The following is a 19,050-nucleotide window of genomic DNA, read 5'->3' as shown; positions in this document are numbered from 1 at the left end:
GTCCAAAACACTGGTTTTTATTTACTTTTTAGATTTGTTAGGTTATACTATTACTGCAAATTTATATTTACTCTAACACCTTTAATTGTATGGATTTTCTAGGTTTCTCACACCAAATGAAAATTTAGAGATGGTATGTACTCTGAAACAGTTGTGACTAACAAATAGTGTAAAGCCAGATTCCCTATCATAATAAGAAATGAAGCATTTAAAAACCCTACTCATTGACTAAAACTGCAACTCTACTCTTCAGCTCACATACAAAATAATAATTTTTCAAATGTCTCCAACATATCCCTTTTAACCATATTCATACTTGATATACTCTATCTTTCTGTATCTACCACTGAATATATCTATAAAGTAAACATACAGTTTAAATCTTCTACTCCTGAAAATACTTTGGCAAAACCATGACAATATGGTCCAGAGAGCAGGCCTCATGATCAGGGAAGAATTGAGTAGGCTATCACAGACTATATTCCTACTGGCTTAAAGTTTCAAATCTTATTAGAGTTACTTAAGCAGTAGAGGCACTAGGGGAATGTATAGGTAAAATACAAACAAGTGTTATACTAGGTCAGAACCACCTTCAGAACACATCTTCAATATTGTGTCCATGCTAATACAGATGGCCAATAGGCACATGAAAAGAGGCTCCACCTTCCCTATTGGCACAGTGGTTAAGAATCCTCCAATGCAGGGGACACGGATTCAAGCCCTGGTCTGGGAAGATCCCACGTGCCGTGGAGCAACTAAACCTGTGCGCCACAACTACTGAGCCTGCACTCTAGAGGCCACGAGCCACAACTACTGAGCCCGCACACCACAACTACTGAAGCCCGCATGCCACAATTACTGAAGCCCACATGCCTAGAGCTCATGCTCTGCAACAAGAGAAGCCACCACAATGAGAAGCCCACACACCATAACGAAAAGTAGCCCCCGCTTGCCACAACTAGAGAAAGCCCACACTCAGCAACGAAGACCCAACACAACCAAAAATTAATTATTTTAAAAAAGAGGCTCCACATCACTAATTATTAGAGAAATGCAAATCAAAACTACAATGAGGTACCACCTCACACCAGTCAGAATGGCCATCATTAAAAAGTCTACAACTAACAAATGCTGGAGAGGGTGTGGAGGAAAGGGAACCCTCTTCTACTGTTGGTGGGAATGTAAGTTGGTGCAGCTACTATGGAAAACAGTATGGAGTTTCCTTAAAAAATTAATAATAGAGTTACCACATGATCCAGCAATCCCACTCCTGGGAACATATCCAGACAAAACCATAATTCACAAAGATACATTCACCCTTACATTCATAGCAACACTATTCACAACAGCCAAGACGTGGAAACAACCTAAATGTCCATCAACAGATGAATGGATAAAGATGTGGTATGTATATAAAACAGAATACTACTCAGCCATAAAATAGAATGAAATAATGCCATTTGCAGCAACACAGATGCAACTAGAGATTATCATACCAAGTGAAGCAAGTCAGAAAGAGAAAGACAAATACCATACGATATCACTTATATGTGGAATCTAAAGTATGGCACAAATGAACCTATCTATGAAACAGAAACAGAATCACAGACATAGGGAACAGACTGGTGGTTGCCAAGGAGGAGGGGGTTGGGGGAGGGATGAAGTGGGAGGTTGAGGTTAGCAGATGTAAGCTATTATATATAGAATGGATAAACAACAAGGTCCTACTATATAACACAGGGAACTATATTCAATATCCTATGAGAAACCATAACGGAAAAGAATATTTTTAGAAAGAATGTGTGTGTGTGTGTGTGTGTGTATAAATAAATATAAGTGAATCACTTTGCTGTACAGCAGAAATTAATACAACATTGTAAATCAACTATACTTCAATTAAAAACATACATATTGTGTCCATGCTATGGATGAAGTAATAATAATCAAGGGTGGCTTCTTTAATGGGGAAAAATAATTTCATTTGGGAAAAAAAAACTTCATTCTGTTGCCCACAAACTTTTAGCACTTAAAAACAAACAAACTCCCTAGCCTGATATTAGGTCCTTCCTCGATCAGGCCCCAACCCATATCTTCCTAGTCTTACTTCATACTACCCTAATTCAGCTTATCCATTTTTGAGCCAGACAGAACTACACACTCTTTCTGGGATAATTCAAGTGCTTTCTCACCTCAGAAATGTTACATCCAACACTTCATTAGGTTACCCTCATCTCTCAAATCTCTATTTAAATTCTACTCATCCTTCAAAGTCCAGCTCAAATGGCACCTCTCTGAAGCTTGTCCTTATTCCCCCACTCAGAACCTCTTCTAACCCTGAATAGCATTTAGTCTGTACTTCTCACATTGCCATGTTCACATTCTCTCTCGTCTATCGGATAGTAAAATTGTTTGTGTACATGTCATTATTTCTTCTCTCAGACTAAACTCCTGAGAAGGTCTTGATACAGTCATGTTTGTACTGTCCTCACCCTTTCATGCTTTGCACATACAAGGAAATAATAAAAATTTATTTGAGAAGTGTGCTGAATACATATGTTACCTGATCCAAAAACATTCCATAGTAATTAATATTCTTACTGATATTCATTCACTAAGGAAATATTTACTCAGTACCTATTGTGTACTGGAGCAGTAGTGTACCAAAATGAGTCATAGACCCTACTCTCTCAATAAGTTTATGGTCTAGAACATCTTCTAGGCATCTATATAAATTACTATAGTACTAATAGGCAAATGCAGAAGAGAAGTAAAGATGAAGTACAACAGCAACCAACAAGGAGGAGAGATTATTTCTAAGTAATGATGGATATGAGGATAAGTTTTAACATTTGTGCAGGTCCTGAAAGACAGGTAATATTTGAATATGTAGAGACGGGGTAAGGAGTTTTAGCAGGAGAAATAAAGGCCACTGAGGCAGGAACTCTCAGGAGGATCCAGGGAACAATCAATAGTTAAACAGTACAGTGTAAATAAAAGATTACAGGGATACAGAAGAAAATTTTTAAAGGCAGTTGGAGCTATACCTGAGAAGACCTCAAAAGCCAAAAAAGGAACTATAGCTTTAGTCTGTAAGCAATGAGGAACTGTTTCAAAGTTCTTAAGCAGGGGCTGAGTAATTATTCAGAAGATCTAAAGTGGACTGGAAGGGAAAGAGATTGTTGATAAGGAGACAAGTTAAGAGGCTAGCACCATACTACAAGAAAAAGATAATAAAGGCCTGAACTAGGAATGAGGCACTAGGAATGGAAACAGATGAATGGAAGAGATATTTTAGAGGTGAAACTGACAGGATTAGGCAAGTTCTGGATGTGGAGTACAAGGGTCTGCAAGTGGTAAAAGAAGTTTCTAGGCTAGGAGGTGGGTGCTGCCATAACCAAAATAGAGGACACTAAAGCAGCAGCAAGTTTGGATGGGAGAAAACTGAATCCTGGTTATATTAGGTTTTAGTACCACTGGATATTCAGGCAGTGACATCACAAATAAAATGTGTTAATCTATGCTATTTAGAACAAAATATACAATTTTGTGACAAAAAGAGAAGAGCTGAGATCAGTTAATCTTCAGTAAAGGATTCTGATCAATGATTCAAACATGAATATGACCTCAAAAATATAACTCACATAGGCTATGTTATATACAGCAAATTAAAATCTAAAAGCATTTATGAAGGAAGGTTTGACCTAGAACAACTTCATGTACCCAAGAATCATTTTAAAACATGCTGATTCACGGGTAATAGTAACGTGGATAAGTGGAAGGCTTTGAGAACCTTAGTTTAAAATTATGAGGTGAAATGCTTCTATTGAAATGGTAAATGCATCTTTGTGGTCCCTGTCATTTGGCCCCAATGTAACTCCAATGCCACATCAAGAGATGCTCAAGCCAGAAGACTAGGCCTGACTGACAAGGTAGCAAGGGGTACTATCTAGATCCCTTATGTATTCATTCCTTTCTATAATAAATACCTCTCAATTAAAAAAATTGAGTCGACCTAGATCTATCCCTACTATATCCCTAGAATCTGCAAAAGCCTAAGCAAAATAAAACTTGCAACTATAAACTCAGTGGTATTACAGCTATTTTAAGTACCCATATTTCTTAAGAACAAAAACTCTCATCAACATAAACTAAAATGATAACAATGAAAAGATGAATAAAATAACTTGACATTAATAAATGTTTGTTATATGTGTACTGAGTAAAAAAGTAAAACCAAACATCAAACGTTTGAATTATGGATAATATGCCTAATAAGTATTGATATATTTCCCCTGTTAGTTACTTATTTACTTATTGTTAATACTAATAACATTCTATTTACTGGAGGCAGTGTCATTATTTCAGTTTAGCTTTGAAAACAATGTGAATTCAGTCTTTAATTATTAAACTGTTTACTAATGGTGAGCAAAATTACAAAAAACAAAATGAATCAAAAGGTACTTGTTTCGCATATGGCCATCCCATTAAGATTACGCTCATCGTAAATCAACTATACTCCAGTAAAAACTTTAAAAAAAAAAAGATTATGCCAATCATTTGTTGAAAATCACAATGACATTTTATAGCTGTGCGTAAATGTAAGGGAAGAATATACACCAAAAGTTAATAATGGTAATCTTTTGATCATAGGCTTATGGCGATTTTTATTTCCTTCTTTCTTGCTTATGTGTATTTTCAAATTTTTCTATAATTCATGTTCATCGTAACTGTACCAAGAAGAAAAGATATTTCTGAAAAGAGAAAGACACATATTGAGCGATTTAAAAGAAACATACTTACCAGATCTCTGTGAAGCACCCAATTTGCATGGAGGTAATGGATACCGTCAAGAATCTGGTAAAGTAATGATTTAACCATAGATCTTGGCAACTGCATGGGCTTTTTATTTGCTTTTGATGCACGATGAAACTTAATAATATGCTAAAAATTAAAAAATATATATATTATAATAACATAGTCTTTGCCTGTGTCAATAAAACACAATCAAGGCTGCAATAAATTCTCTACATTTTAAGATTACTTATTAAAGGCCAATAATGACACAAAGAAAAATAATTTGAATAATAAGATCAAACCAAAACAATCTATATTGAGGTAAATATGACAGTATTAATGTGGTTATAATGACTAGATTTACTGAAACCATTAAGATTTTCATTAAATAAAACCAAGAAGTAAAAAGGGTTGGTATTTAAAAACCTGCCTTAAAAATTGTATCAGTTGTATTCCCTACTGACAGAAAGAGTAAACAAAAGGAAAAAAACCCTGTAAATCTTTCTTATTCTATAAAAAGTTAGTGCATTTGGGTAACATCACTGGCTATATGTATTATTAGAATTATTGGAAAGTTCACCTTCTTTGGCACATAATGAAATTAGGATATATTCTTAGTAGTCAATATTAAATAGCAAATCACTACTAGAAAGGAGCAGGGAGAGAAAAAAGGAGAATTCAGTCCCATTGAAATAAATACAACCAGATCATCATATTCAAATTTTTATGTACACATGTTACATTGTGGGTTATAAAACTTTGTAATGAAGGGGAAGAAATTCTACCTGCACCCACCCCTCACATCCACCTCTATCTCCACTCCACCCTTGTCCAAAACATGCCAAAATGGGTACTAAATATCCATGGCAGGGGAGATTGTTGTCAATATCTGCTATAAAAGCATAAACTGAAATCTCCTTCAAGACCTATGAGTTTCCTAAAGTTATTCCTAAAAAGATTTATAATTTTTATAGATGACAAACCACACTATATTGAATCAAAATTTAATTATCCAAAATTTGAACTTACTGCCAAGTTGGAATTTTTTTACTTTTGGCAACTCCTGGGATAAAATGTTTAAATGTCCTGATTCCTAACTTTAAACACTTGGAATTAAAAATTTTGGCTTCTTTTATATATTGATAAAAACAACCCTAATATTTGCAAAACCGTAGGTATTCTTCCATTTGGTGGAGTCCATTTTAAATGGCAAAATGCTGCAAGATTGACCTTAATTTAGAAAGAGAAACTATTCACAGGTACATAACTGGTTAAATTTGAACTACTGTGTGGACCACAAAAGAAAGCAATTTTCACTACACATACTAGTAAACTGCCATTAATCACTTGCATAAAATTACAATTTCCCACTCAGTAAGATTTTTTGAAGTGAAATTTCTGAATGTTACAAATATCTTCTCAGTAAAATAGGATGCTAATGTTTATTGCTCTAATTCTTTTAAATCAAAATTTACATTTAGTATATTTATTTTGAACTATGGTCAACAGAGCAAGTTTTCCTTTCTGTGCATTAGCAGTATGGAACACATACATTTATTTCTTCATACCTATATAAAATTACCCTAAAAATAAGGTGAGTTTAGACTTACCCATAAATCATGCTCGGCATAATCAAACAGCAGCCACACCTTCCTGTCACTGTGAGAAAGGAACACCTTCTGCAGGGCGATCACATTAGGGTGCTTCAATTCTCGCAAAAGCTGAATGCAAGAGGAAGAGAGGGGTCACTATCCTGTTAGCAAGGGGAGGGGGGGATGATGCATACTGACATGCTAGTTTTGCCTTAACTCCCATAACTTCAAAATGAAATCTTTGAAAATTTAGACAATCCAGATAAGCAACATTAAACACACACACACACATGCACACCCAAATACCGCTACTCAGAGATAAGCTTTGTTAACATCTTGGTGCATTTCTTTCCAATCCTTTTTCTATGTGTATGTGTGTGTTTTTAAAATGGGATCTTTTTACATGGTGAAATGTAAAATAGTAAAAGCAAAAGTAATATCCTATTGCTAATTAATTAAATATATTTTACATGTGCGTATTTTTTTTTTTAACTAGAGGAAAAACTTCCTGGGAAGCAGAAATACTGTTTGTATCCACTCCAGCACAGTAAGTGCTCAATAAATATTAGACAAAAGAAGGAAAGATATTTAACAGTCCCTAACTTATCCATGCCTAGAGCATGAGACTGAGGTTTTTTAGAAGAGTAATGAGCATAAGGCAATGACTCTCAAACCCACTGATAAAAACTGGTGTGGAGAAGAGGTCCTGTAAATAGGGAAAAGAATAGGCCTACACAAAGCAGAAAGCTTCAAGCTGGATTCTGATAATAAGAAGGAAAGATAGACCAGATCAGCAAGTGAAAACTTAGTACTTGGCACATAACAGGCAGTTGCTTGATAAAATATTTAGCAATAATAACGTTAGCTGCTCAAGGTGAAAGCCTTATAAATATGCCTGCCTCATGCTGTCCTTAACCAGGGTTCAGACTTAATAGGTAGAAACGTACTCAGTTTGATAAATATTTCAAATGCCTTTTAAATGTAAAGCTCTGTGGAAGATACAAAAAGGGAGAGTTTATAAATTGTTTTTCTCACACTTAATCCTCCTAGCAACACTATGATGCACACAGAAGCTGAGGTTCAGTGTAATAAAAATAACTTGAGCAAAGTTCAACATTAGAAAGAGAAGAGGTTTGGATTTAAATAGATCTGCCTGATTCCAAAGTCCATGCTTTTTCCAGTTCAGCTAAAGTCCTTGTCTTCAATTCCTACAATGTGGTAGGGAAGACAGACATACAAATAGATCAACGAGGCAGAGAGAAATAAATCACTTAGCCATCTGAATAACTTTAAATGAGTAGCGCATACCTTGAATGCTTGTGTTAGAACCATGTCAAAGTCATCTGAACTCCACCTCTGCAACTTTTATAGGCCACTTCCCAGTTGTGTATTTCTTCACTACTTTCAATGACAGATTTCTCAATTCTCTCATTTTGCCTCTGTCACTCAGCTCTTTCTCTTCACCTACACCTTGACAACCTTGCTGGAAAGTGCTCTACCAGCTATAACTTGGGCATGATTCCCAGATGTGACTCCCTGGGTTCTCCCTCCAAACCATATGCCCTGGAACACAGCCAAGAAATAAAAGTAGGATGGGCTGAGCTGCCCCTAGCAGGTCTTTACTTCTCACAGCCTGCCTCAGGATTCTACCTGTATTTCCTGTTGGATGTAGGTGGGAAAGAAGGAGCTGGAAGAAAAATGACCAGAGAAGATACAACAGTCCTACTCCCTTGCTGAGGGGTAGAGTTGGGGGGTGCAGAATTAGGTGGGTGCTCAGCTATCAGTTACTGTCTCTGCTCCCATGGCCTAAGAAATCTTAAGCAGTCCTGCTTCTGGCTTCAGATGCAAATGTTACACATCATATGTTCCTAATTAATGATGGAATCAGAAAAAGCGGCATTTTAGATTAATGCAGAGCTATATTCAGACAGTTTCCTGCTTATTGAATGCTTTAGGCTCCTAGACTCAGTCAAATAATGTGTTTAATGATGACCCCACTTGCCATGGTCAACCTTGCTATTGATGAACTTAGAGAATTTGATTTTATTAAGTGTCTACCCAGAATATATGTTCTCTTTCCTGCTTGCAGGGGAAGGAAAGGTGAAACTCACTTCTGCATCTAAACCAGGCTCTTGAAACACCAAACACTGGCACAGACTCCTGAACCCTGGACCCCACTTGTCTGGGAGAGGGCATGTCACATGTAGCAATATTTAATCAATACCTCTAAAAAAATTATGGTTTTTGTGACTACAAATTACTGATCACTCTACAATGAATCTACCTTAAGTCCTGTTTTTTTGTTTTGTTTTTTCTGTTTGTTTTTTTTTTGCGGTACGCAGGCCTCTCACTGTTGTGGCCTCTCCCGTTGCTGAGCACAGGCTCCGGACACGCAGGCTCAGCGGCCGTGGCTCACGGACCCAGCCGCTCCATGGCATGTGGGATCTTCCCAGACCGAGGCACGAACCCGTGTCCCCTGCATCGGCAGGCGGACTCTCAACCACTGTGCCACCAGGGAAGCCCTTAAGTCTTATATTTGAACATTATTTTGAATAGGTTATACATCTATATAGTTCAAAAATCAAAAGTACATAAAAGGAGATACATTGAGATGTCTCATTATCACTCCTGCCTCCAGTGACCACAGGCCCTCTTGCCTCCTAGAAGTAACAACTTTTATTAGTTACTTGTTAATCTTTCCAGTGTTTGTTTACGCAAATAAAAGCAAATATGAATATTTACACAAAAGATAGCACCTATTTATTTTTAACTTTATCCTGTAAATCTCTCATTACCAGTACAATATTAGTTTATAGAAATCCTTCTGTTCTTTCTTACAGCTCCATGGTATTCCCAGGTCATTTTTTTTGTGGTAAAATATATATAACATAAAATTTACCATTTTAACTATTTTTAAGTATGCAGTTCAGTGGCATTAAGTACATTCATATTGTTGTGTAAGAACCACCACTGTACCCTTTCTCCAGAATGTTTTCACAAACTGAAACTCTGTGCCAGTATGCATCTCCCATTCCCAGCCCCTGGTATCTGCTATTCTATTTTCTGTCTCTATGAATTTAACTATTCCAGGTACCTCATATAAATGGATCTGTTCAACATTTGTTCTTTTGTGTCTGGCTTTTTTCACTTAACATGTCTTCAAGATTCATCCATGTTGTAGCATGTATCAGGATTTCCTTCCTTTTTAAGGCTAAGTAATATTTCATCGTATGTACACACCACATTTGCTTATTTATTCATCCCTCCCATCATCCTATGGACATTTGGGTTGATTCTACCTTTTGGCTATTATGAATAATGCTGCCTTGAAGACTGATGTACAAATATCTGTTTGAGTCCTTGCTTTCAATTCTTTTATATACTCAGAAGTAGAATTGCTGGACCCTATAGTAATTCTATGTTTGATTTTTTTGAGGAATTGCCATTCATTCAGGTTACCTTTTAATATGACATATAGGAGGGAAGAGGGTAAAGTTTGCAACTGCATGCATTTACTAGAAAATTTCCCCTTATCCCCCAAATTGCATTATATAGCAACATACACTTTCCATTTCTGCATACCTACTATGCCTTTTCTACCCTACAGGTCTTTTTGTTTTTCGGCCACACCACACGGCATGTGGGATCTTAGTTCCCCAACCAGGAATCAAACCCGTGCCCCCTGCAGTGGAAGTGCAGAGTACTGACCACTGGACCACCAGGGAATTCCAACCCTTCAAGTCTTTATAAGTCACTAAATATCAATGTGAAGGCAGGCTGAGGCTAATAAATAGCAAACTATGTCTGTTTCATTCCCTCTCCTAATTCATTTTTCACTCTATAGCCAGAGTGGTGTTTAAAAACTACAGAGTTGCAGCCATAAAAAAAGAAGGAAATTTTGCCATTTGCAGCAACATGGATGGACCTGGAGGGTATTATGCTAAGTAAAATAGGTCAGACAGAGAAAGACAAATACTGTCTTGCATGTGGAATACACTTACATGTGGAATCTAAAAAATACAACAAACTAGTGACCACAACGAAAAAGAAGCAGACTCACAGATATAGAGAACAAACTAATGGTCACCAGTGGAGAGAAGTGGGAGGGGCAATATAGGGATAGGGGATTAAGAGGTACAAACTATTATGCATAACATAAGCTACAAAGACATATTGTACAACACAGGGAATACAGCCAATATTTTATAATAACTATAAATAGAGAATAACCTTTAAAACTGTGAAAGACTAATACGCCTGTAACATATAATATTGTACATCAGCTATACTTCAATTAAACAAAAAGAAATCGATCATCTCTGTCACTAGGGACAGAACTGAGGAAGTAAAGCAAGAGATAAGGCAAAGGGCAAATAATAAGGAGGCTTGTAAGCCATGCAGAAGTGTCACCAGCGAGGTTCTCCAATATTACTAGAAACATGCTGGGTACGGTGGGTTAGTGGAGAAGTCAGCTGATATACAAGGTACCACGCTGTGACTTTCTTCTGTGCATGTCTCATGGTCGGGCCACTGAATGAGTGACTTTGGGGGTGATGGAGTTTAGGATGACTCAGATTTGACTTCCCTGAATCATCTGTACTTGATATGTATTTATATTAGTAGACTTGATATGTATTTATCTTAGTATACTTGATATGTATTTGTATTAGTATACTTTTATACAGTATTAACTGTTTACATCCACCTCCTCTAGCAGACCATAGGCTTTTTGAGGACAAACACAATTTTAAATATATCTCTACAGGGACTAGCACAATGTGTGGCATGTAGAAGTGATCTCATCCAGTTTGGAGGCTTTAAATGTCACCTGTACATATTAACTCCCAAATGTTTATTTCTAGCCCACACAGATTCCCTGAAGTGCAGCTACGCATGTATATATAACTGCCTCAACATCTCTACTTGAATGGCTAAAAGCCGATACTGAGGTTGTGATCTCCACCTCCCCTGCCCTCTTCTCCAACTGCTCTTCCCCAATCTCAGTTAGAAGCAACTCCATCATTCCAGTTACTCAGGCAAAAAAAATCTCATCTACTTTAGCTCAATCCTCAATATCACCTCCTCAAGTCTTCTACAGTCCTTCTATTTAAAATGATAACCACCCCTCTGCATCTTTATTTTTCTGCAAAGTACTATCACTATCAAATATACTATAGTTCTATATCCCTTATCTATAATTCTAGAGAGCTCAGAAAACCAAAAGCTTTCTAGTAACTCAGGTAAGAGAAAAAATTTACACTTCAGTGGAAAAATGCATTGTCAAAGGCACATCATTTCAGGTTATCTGATTCTGATTCTATGGAAGCTATTTTACAACTCTGTACATTATAGATAACTGACAATGATGCAGAATAAGTCATGTCTATCTACACGCAAATTCTGTCCTGTCCAGTAGATGTTCGTTGACTTCCCTCTCCCATTGTGGGAGATGCTAGTTTTGCCTTAATTTGCACATCATTTCAATATTCCTGATCTATAAATGTGTTTGTCCTATGAATTCTTCTTTGAATGGGTTATAACATCTACTTGGTTCCTTCATTTAATAAGTTAAATAAAATCTTTAAAATGTGTTCATTTTACATCTGGATCACAGTCATAATTTTACCTATTTTGAAAACTCCCCTTTAATACTCATTTTATAGAAGTATCTCATTTGCACTAACATGAAGTGGCTATAGTCTTTATTTAGTCCATTGAGTGTGAATGCTAATACTTTTATTATAAAAGAAATAATAATAGGTTTGGTTACTGCATCAGAATTCCCCCTGGGTGTTAGGTAATACATAATATATATACCACATTATCTTCCTAACAATAATTTACTTTATGTTATTGTCTGTTTCTCTCCATTAACATATAAACTCCATGAAGGCAAAGTTTCCACTGGTTTTATAACCCCAGTGCTTAAAATGGTACCTAGCACACAGTAAGTACTCAATAAATATTTGTCAAAAGAATTAAATCTACTGAACTTACCTGGTTCTTACAAAATCAACCAGTAAATAGCTTGGAATATTATAAAACGTTGCTATCCTTTCAAAAGGCGTTTTGAGAGATTTTGTTTTTAATAAATTGAATAGACTGTGTCTAAAATAGTTCTTCTAGGGACTCTAACTTTCCACAAGCTCCATTTACTTTAGGCTTAAAAAGGAATTTTTCTCTCAACTAGCACCCACTCTAGCAAAAGTATGAGTGCTGGCTTGATGTAAAGAGCAGAAACATAGCTCTTAATAGCTCAGGGTGAGATATTTAACCTGGTACAGAACCGAAAGAGCCCCTAAGGGGTACTATGAGGGTGTTCCTTGAAAGGACTGTGAATGCAATAAATGCTACAAAATCCTGAAGAAAATGATACATAGGGGGCTTCCCTGGTGGCGCAGTGGTTGAGAGTCCGCCTGCCGATGGAGGGGACACGAGTTCGTGCCCCAGTGCAGGAAGATCCCACATGCCGCGGAGCGGCTGGGCCCGTGAGCCATGACCACTAAGCCTGCGCATCTGGAGCCTGTGCTCCGCAACGGGAGAGGCCACAACAGTGAGGGGCCCGCGTACCGCAAAAAAAACAAGATACATAGGAACAGAGAACAAAGGGAGACACACTGAGGAACTAATAAAGCACAGATTAATCAAATCACTGTTTACTTTCAATGCTAGCAAAAATAAATACGCTAGGCCCTAGACAAACGCCACATGAAAGTGTATTCTGTCTCTATTTACTGAAACAAACAAAAAAGTAAATTTCTCTACTGCTATTTACTGAAGAAACAAATGAGCAAAAACAGTAAACAACACAAATGGCCAGCCAATAGTCAGAAAACTGATAATTATGGTATATCCACGTATCACAGTCTCAAATATATATGCCAGAAGTTTTTAAATACGTGAGAAAAGACTTTTGCTTTAATGCTATAATAAAAGGCTGTGTGGTGATCGTTTTGTAATGTACAGAAATATCGAATTACTATGTTGTGCACCTGGAACAAAGAGAGTATTGTAGGTCAATTATACTTCAATTTTTAAAAATCAGAGAAAGGGAAAAAATGTGTTTTTTTCCCTAGCCAAGAACACTGGTACAGAATTTCCCATTTATTTGCCTTCATCAGATTTAAATTTCATCTTTTATTTTGGAGGAGGGTGAAGGGGCTCAGAATATGCCACTCCAAAATATGACACTTTGGCATAAGAATGATTTTGAGCTGAAGGCATTTGACATTCAACAGATGCAGAAAGGAGCCTTCCTGCAGCTTCCCTTATCTGACTAAAAGTAGAAACTCTAAGAATTGAGGACTGCCATAAATCCCCTCTCCCAGGGAAGTTTTATGACCATGAAGAAGACATAAAGTCAGCATTGCCTTGGACCAGCACAAACAAGCCTGCTAAGACAGCTCTTATCTTCCATTGGTTTCCCCTATACATTTACCTTCCCACAGTTTGCAGCCCCTAGAAGTCTAAAAACCCTTTCCTTTGTCTTGTAATGTCTCTGAAATTTATTGCTCTTTGTTAAAAATGACATCAGGTCTCAGGCCTACCCATTTCTTGGCATCTTCATTTCTTTTCTAGGAAAGCCCCTGTGTCACACAAAACTTAACATCAAATAAAATTTGTATGCTTTTCTCTTGTTAAAAAATAAATTAAAATAAATAAAGGCTGCAAAATATAAAATATGTTTATAAACCAGGAAATATACCAAAACGTCAACATAGTTATCTCTGGGTAGTGGGATTATGTGTGATTTTTCTTTCTTCCTATTTTTCTACTTTACAAGTTTTCTAAATGAGCGTTACTCTTATAATGTACACATACACGTGAGCACACGCGCACACACACACACAGAAAAGATAGCTCTTTCTCTCCAGAAATCTACCCGCTAAGATATCAATACTATCATGCTAGCTAAGCTTCTTACACAGTTGATCTGAGAAGGGATAAAAGAAAGGAGATGATCATGCTTGTACTTTCCTGAATTCTTGGCAAAATCAGATTTTACCAACGGAGTTTAATCTCTTGTCACACAAATACTTGTTCAACATGACATCATGCAACTACAAATATGCTTTAATCACATAAAGAGCAGTTAAGTACAGCATGATTTTCCTGTGAAAATCCCACACTAAGTGATAACATCCCCTGTGCCAGACACTTACAGAGTACTAACGTGATCCAAAAGGAGCCTAATGAAGAATGTGCAGTGGGCATGCCAAGACTTTTATCTGATCCCCCTTCCAGGGCATCTAAGTGACTATTTAAAGTGTCTACTCTTCACTATCCTAAACATAAAACAATCTAAAGCTATAATCCTAAACTTTTTTCTCTAAAGCACTGTTTAGGATCCTGACTCCATTGAGCCTTGTGCTAAATTAACATTTACAGAATCCATTTGTATTTTTATCCACACATCTTTCTTCCTCTTTCATCCGTACTTTCTGTTCTCCAAGTCTCTGATGCCCCCAGGGCTTCTAGATTTTTCCTTTTCAGGGTATCTCATTGGAAAGGGTCCTCTTATACTTCAATAACTCACTTATCTCAAAGTAAATCCAATTTTTTATTCTTATTTGATCTGTTATAAGTAATGGTATGATTCATTTGACCATTGATCTTTATTTTTAGAAAACTTTATTTTAGAGACTTCCCTGGGGGCACAGTGGTTAAGAATCCGCCTGCCAATGCAGGCGACAACAGGTTGGATCCCTCGTCCAGGAAGATCTCACATGCCGCGGAGCAACTAAGCCCATGTGCCACAATGACTGAGCCTGCGCTCTAGAGCCCATGTGCCACAACTACTGAAGCCCGCGCGCCTAGAGCCCGTGCTCCACAACAAGAGAAGCCACGGCAATGAGAAGCCCGTGCACCGTAACAAAGAGTGGCCCCTGCTCGCCGCAACTAGAGAAAAGCCCGCGCGCAGCAACGAAGACCCAACACAGCCATAAATAATATTCTTTTTTAAAGAAAACTATTTTAGAAAGCACTCATGGAGTGTATCTTTTTTTTTTTAATGTGTAACCCTCCCCTCTCTGCAAAACAAAAATGACGATAAATGAGGCAACGTACTTTATGGCAAATAGGAGATTCATCTAACTTCAAAATGCCCCAGCATTCCTAAACTGAAATTTTAAAACTTACATTTTGAAACCTGACACTTTCACACCTGTGACAACCTTTTTGCAAGGACTTTACAAGCACGTAGATACATTATAACCTTCCAGCAGGTGGCACTCATATGCTGAAGAGGGGTCTATAAAACAGTTAACCAGGGCTTCCCTGGTGGCGCAGTGGTTGAGAGTCCGCCTGCCGATGCAGGGGACACGGGTTCGTGCCCCGGTCTGGGAGGATCCCACATGCCGCGGAGCGGCTGGGCCCGTGAGCCATGGCCGCTGAGCCTGCGCGTCCGGAGCCTGTCCTCCGCAACGGGAGAGGCCACAACAGTGAGAGGCCCGCGTAACGCATAAAAAAAAAAAAAAAAAAAAAAAAAACAGTTAACCAGCCCTGGTTCAAGGCGGCCCTAAATTTTCTGCTTTATTTTACTCTAGTGACACTGCTTAGGTACCAGTCAGAAGCTTCAAGGAGGTCAATGTTCCCCGTCGCCACCCGACAGAAGTAATAGTGAGGTAGCAGGCATAATGCAAAAAGTACAGATTTTAGAATTCAGAGACCTGAGTTTAATCCCTGGCCCAGCTCTATGACATAAAGCAAGTTGCTTAACCCCTCTAAGCGTTATGAAGGAATAAAAATATCTACTGACGAACATACAGCTTCTGTAAGGATTAAAAAAAATATACATTAACTACATAACACAATGCTTAGAAAATATTAAATACTTGACAAATTATAGTTATTACTCTTATACCTACCACTATTGGCAAGAACGTTGTGAGGACTAAATGAGATAACAGATGTAGAATGCCTGGCATGCTACAAGTTCTTGACAAACAATAGCTGTTACTTATGCTGTACATGAGTGAGAAAGGTTAAGCACTCCAGGCAGTCAGAGATACTTGTTTGAGAGATGCTGCAATGGGAAATGCCATCTCATCTCCTTCCCAAAGTGCCTAAAACACTCCTCTAGTAGATTCTATAATAATAGTATAGCTATAGGAAAGTTATTTCGCTTTCCATTTGCAACAAACAATCTAGTTTCCTCTTCTCTGACTTCAAGTACTACACGTACTTGGTCTGAGAAAGATATTTGAAACCAAGTGCAGTCTGTAAGAAATAAGTTTACATCCCCTTGACTACAAGAGCATATATGTTCTTTTAAAATATGAGTATTTAATTTTTTATGTAACATACTCCATATGAGAAAATTGGATACACTTCTTGGATACAGGAAACTGGTTGAATAAATTAAGGTCCATCCCTACAGTAGAATATTATATAGCCATTAAAAAGAATGCAGTAAGAATAAGATAGACCTGTATTTTTGGTTTGGAATGATTAATAAGATATAGTACTAAGTGATAAAGATGGAACAGAATATATAGCATCCCTTGGTATTTTTAAAAGATATACATACATGCTGGTATATGCTTAAAAAGCACTGGTAAGGCCAGAGGTCAGCTACAGTAGTTACTTTTCAATGGCACTCTGAGTATATAAACTTTAAATACAAAAAATAAAACAGATACAAATCAAAGTAAAGAGTTTACAAAGTAAAACCTAAATTATCTGGAATTCTCAGGGGCATTTTGATTCATTGAGGGGTAATCAGAAAATCTTTCCTTGCTTCAATGATCCTTGCTGTAAACCTTCCCTACCTTCACAATTATCAAAACTAAATTTATCTTTGACTTTAGGCATATTTTTAGTGTTTTGGGGTTTCAGTAAATATGAACTCCTAACAAATGTTTATTTCCTCCTCATTTATCCTTTTTTCTCCTTGAAGTAAAATGAGGAGAAAAAAAAACTAACTTAAAACTCCTTATTTAGATCCTGCCTTCAAAAGAAAAAAAGTATTTTCTTATTCCCTTCTGTCTCTAGTCCTCTTTTCCTTCTCCTCTATTCTGCAGTCTCTTTTGATACCTTACCCATGTGTCCGAGGTTTAGCTGCTACTTCTATTGAGAATCTCAAACCTCAATCTTTACCCCTAATCTCACCCCTAAACTCTGACATCAGTTTCCAACTGTGCATTCTATACATCCATATGGAAATCCCACTGTACCTCAAAACCCACAGATCCAAAACTGAACATCACTTGCCCACCTCCACCCAAGAACAGTGGGTCCACTATTCTTGCAATCACACCAGTATGTCCCAATCACCAAGGCAAATTCAAAACCTTAAAACCAATCAGTGTTCAGTTACTGAAGAAGTGCTATATACTCCACCTTTTAAATATCACTCATGAATTCTCACCTTGAAAATTAAAATAAACCTTTAACTGGTATTTATACATGTGCTCTTGTCTCTGCCTGGAAACATCTTCCCTACCCTCTTCACCTGATTAACGCCTACTTGCTTTTTAGAAAGGACTAATTTATCGCTGCCTCTAAAAAGCCTTCCCTGAAACTCCTAGTCCAAGTGGGTGCCTCTCTCCTGTGTTTCCTTCCATCCTGTATTTCTCTTAACATGCCACTAATTAAATAAAATTATAATGTAGTTTAATTATCTATCTCCCCTAATAGATTGTAAGGTTCTAGAATGCAGGAACTATGTCTTCCATCTCTATATTTCCATTGTCTACAAGCCTGACACAGGGTTGGTATTTAACAAATGGTGGCTGAATTAATGAGTGATGATCTATCGCCTATCTTTTCACGCATTGACATGACATGCATATCGCCTACATCTCATGCACTGACATCAAGATATCTTCCTAAAATGAAGAGTCTAATAATGTTAATTCTCCCATCCTAAAATCTTAAATGGCTTCAAAGGTAAAACTCCCAAATAAAACATTCAAAACCATCCACTCCAAAGGCTAAATCTATATTTCCTACAAATAATTTATTGGCGGGGGGAGACTGAGATTCAAGATAAAACTGCACTGTAAAGATTTTAATCAGGGCTTCCCTGGTGGCACAGTGGTTGAGAGTCCGCCTACCGATGCAGGGGATACGGGTTCGTGCCCTGGTCCGGGAAGATCCCACCTGCCGCGGAGCGGCTGGGCCCGTGAGCCATGGCCACTGAGCCTGCGTGTCTCCGCAACGGGAGAGGCCACAACGGTGAGAGGTCCGCGTACCGCAAAAAAAAAAAAAATTTTAACCAGAAATGAGGCAGGTAGATAAGATCCAACTTAAGGACCAGTGAGCTTTGCCCCGATAAAGGGAATGTCATAACTGGCATAAGTTGTGGCCTTCACCTTTGGGATACTCCCTTTACAATCATCATGAATGGGCTCCCAAGGTCTCCATTGCACAGAATTCTACCCATTACCTATTGTCTCTTGTAAAGCCTTGCCCTGGGACATGGGGATGAGGCAGAAACATGATGGAAAGTACCCATCAGGTAGCAATGACTTTAAAAAGTCAAAATTCATTAATAAATATTTAAGTGCCCAGCAAATTTCAGGCACAGGGAGCCTCAGGGAGTTTATGGCCTAATAGAGACCAAAGAGAAGGCAGATAAAGCAAATAATTTTAAAACTATAATTATGATGAGGCTATTAAGAAAAATACAGAATATGCATATACAGCAAACATAACCTAGTCT

The 19,050-nt window shown here is 37.5% G+C and overlaps 1 protein-coding gene across 2 annotated transcripts in view; it reads right to left on the bottom strand.

Moving 5' to 3' along the window:
* Positions 1-19,050, bottom strand: part of CDK19 (cyclin dependent kinase 19) — a 177,091-nt gene that overhangs the window by 40,955 nt on the left and 117,086 nt on the right. For both annotated transcript variants that reach the window (XM_065888713.1, XM_065888714.1), the window contains exons 3-4: positions 6,405-6,515; positions 4,801-4,941 (exon numbers count right to left, since the gene is read on the bottom strand). In XM_065888713.1, the coding sequence (XP_065744785.1) occupies positions 4,801-4,941; positions 6,405-6,515 (252 nt within the window). The remainder of the gene's footprint in view (positions 1-4,800; positions 4,942-6,404; positions 6,516-19,050) is intronic.

The sequence above is a fragment of the Phocoena phocoena genome, chromosome 12 (genome assembly GCF_963924675.1).
Source record: "Phocoena phocoena chromosome 12, mPhoPho1.1, whole genome shotgun sequence".
Classification (NCBI taxonomy): domain Eukaryota; kingdom Metazoa; phylum Chordata; class Mammalia; order Artiodactyla; family Phocoenidae; genus Phocoena; species Phocoena phocoena.
Note: the sequence above shows the minus strand (reverse complement) of the source record. Positions and strands in the feature narration are given on the sequence as shown.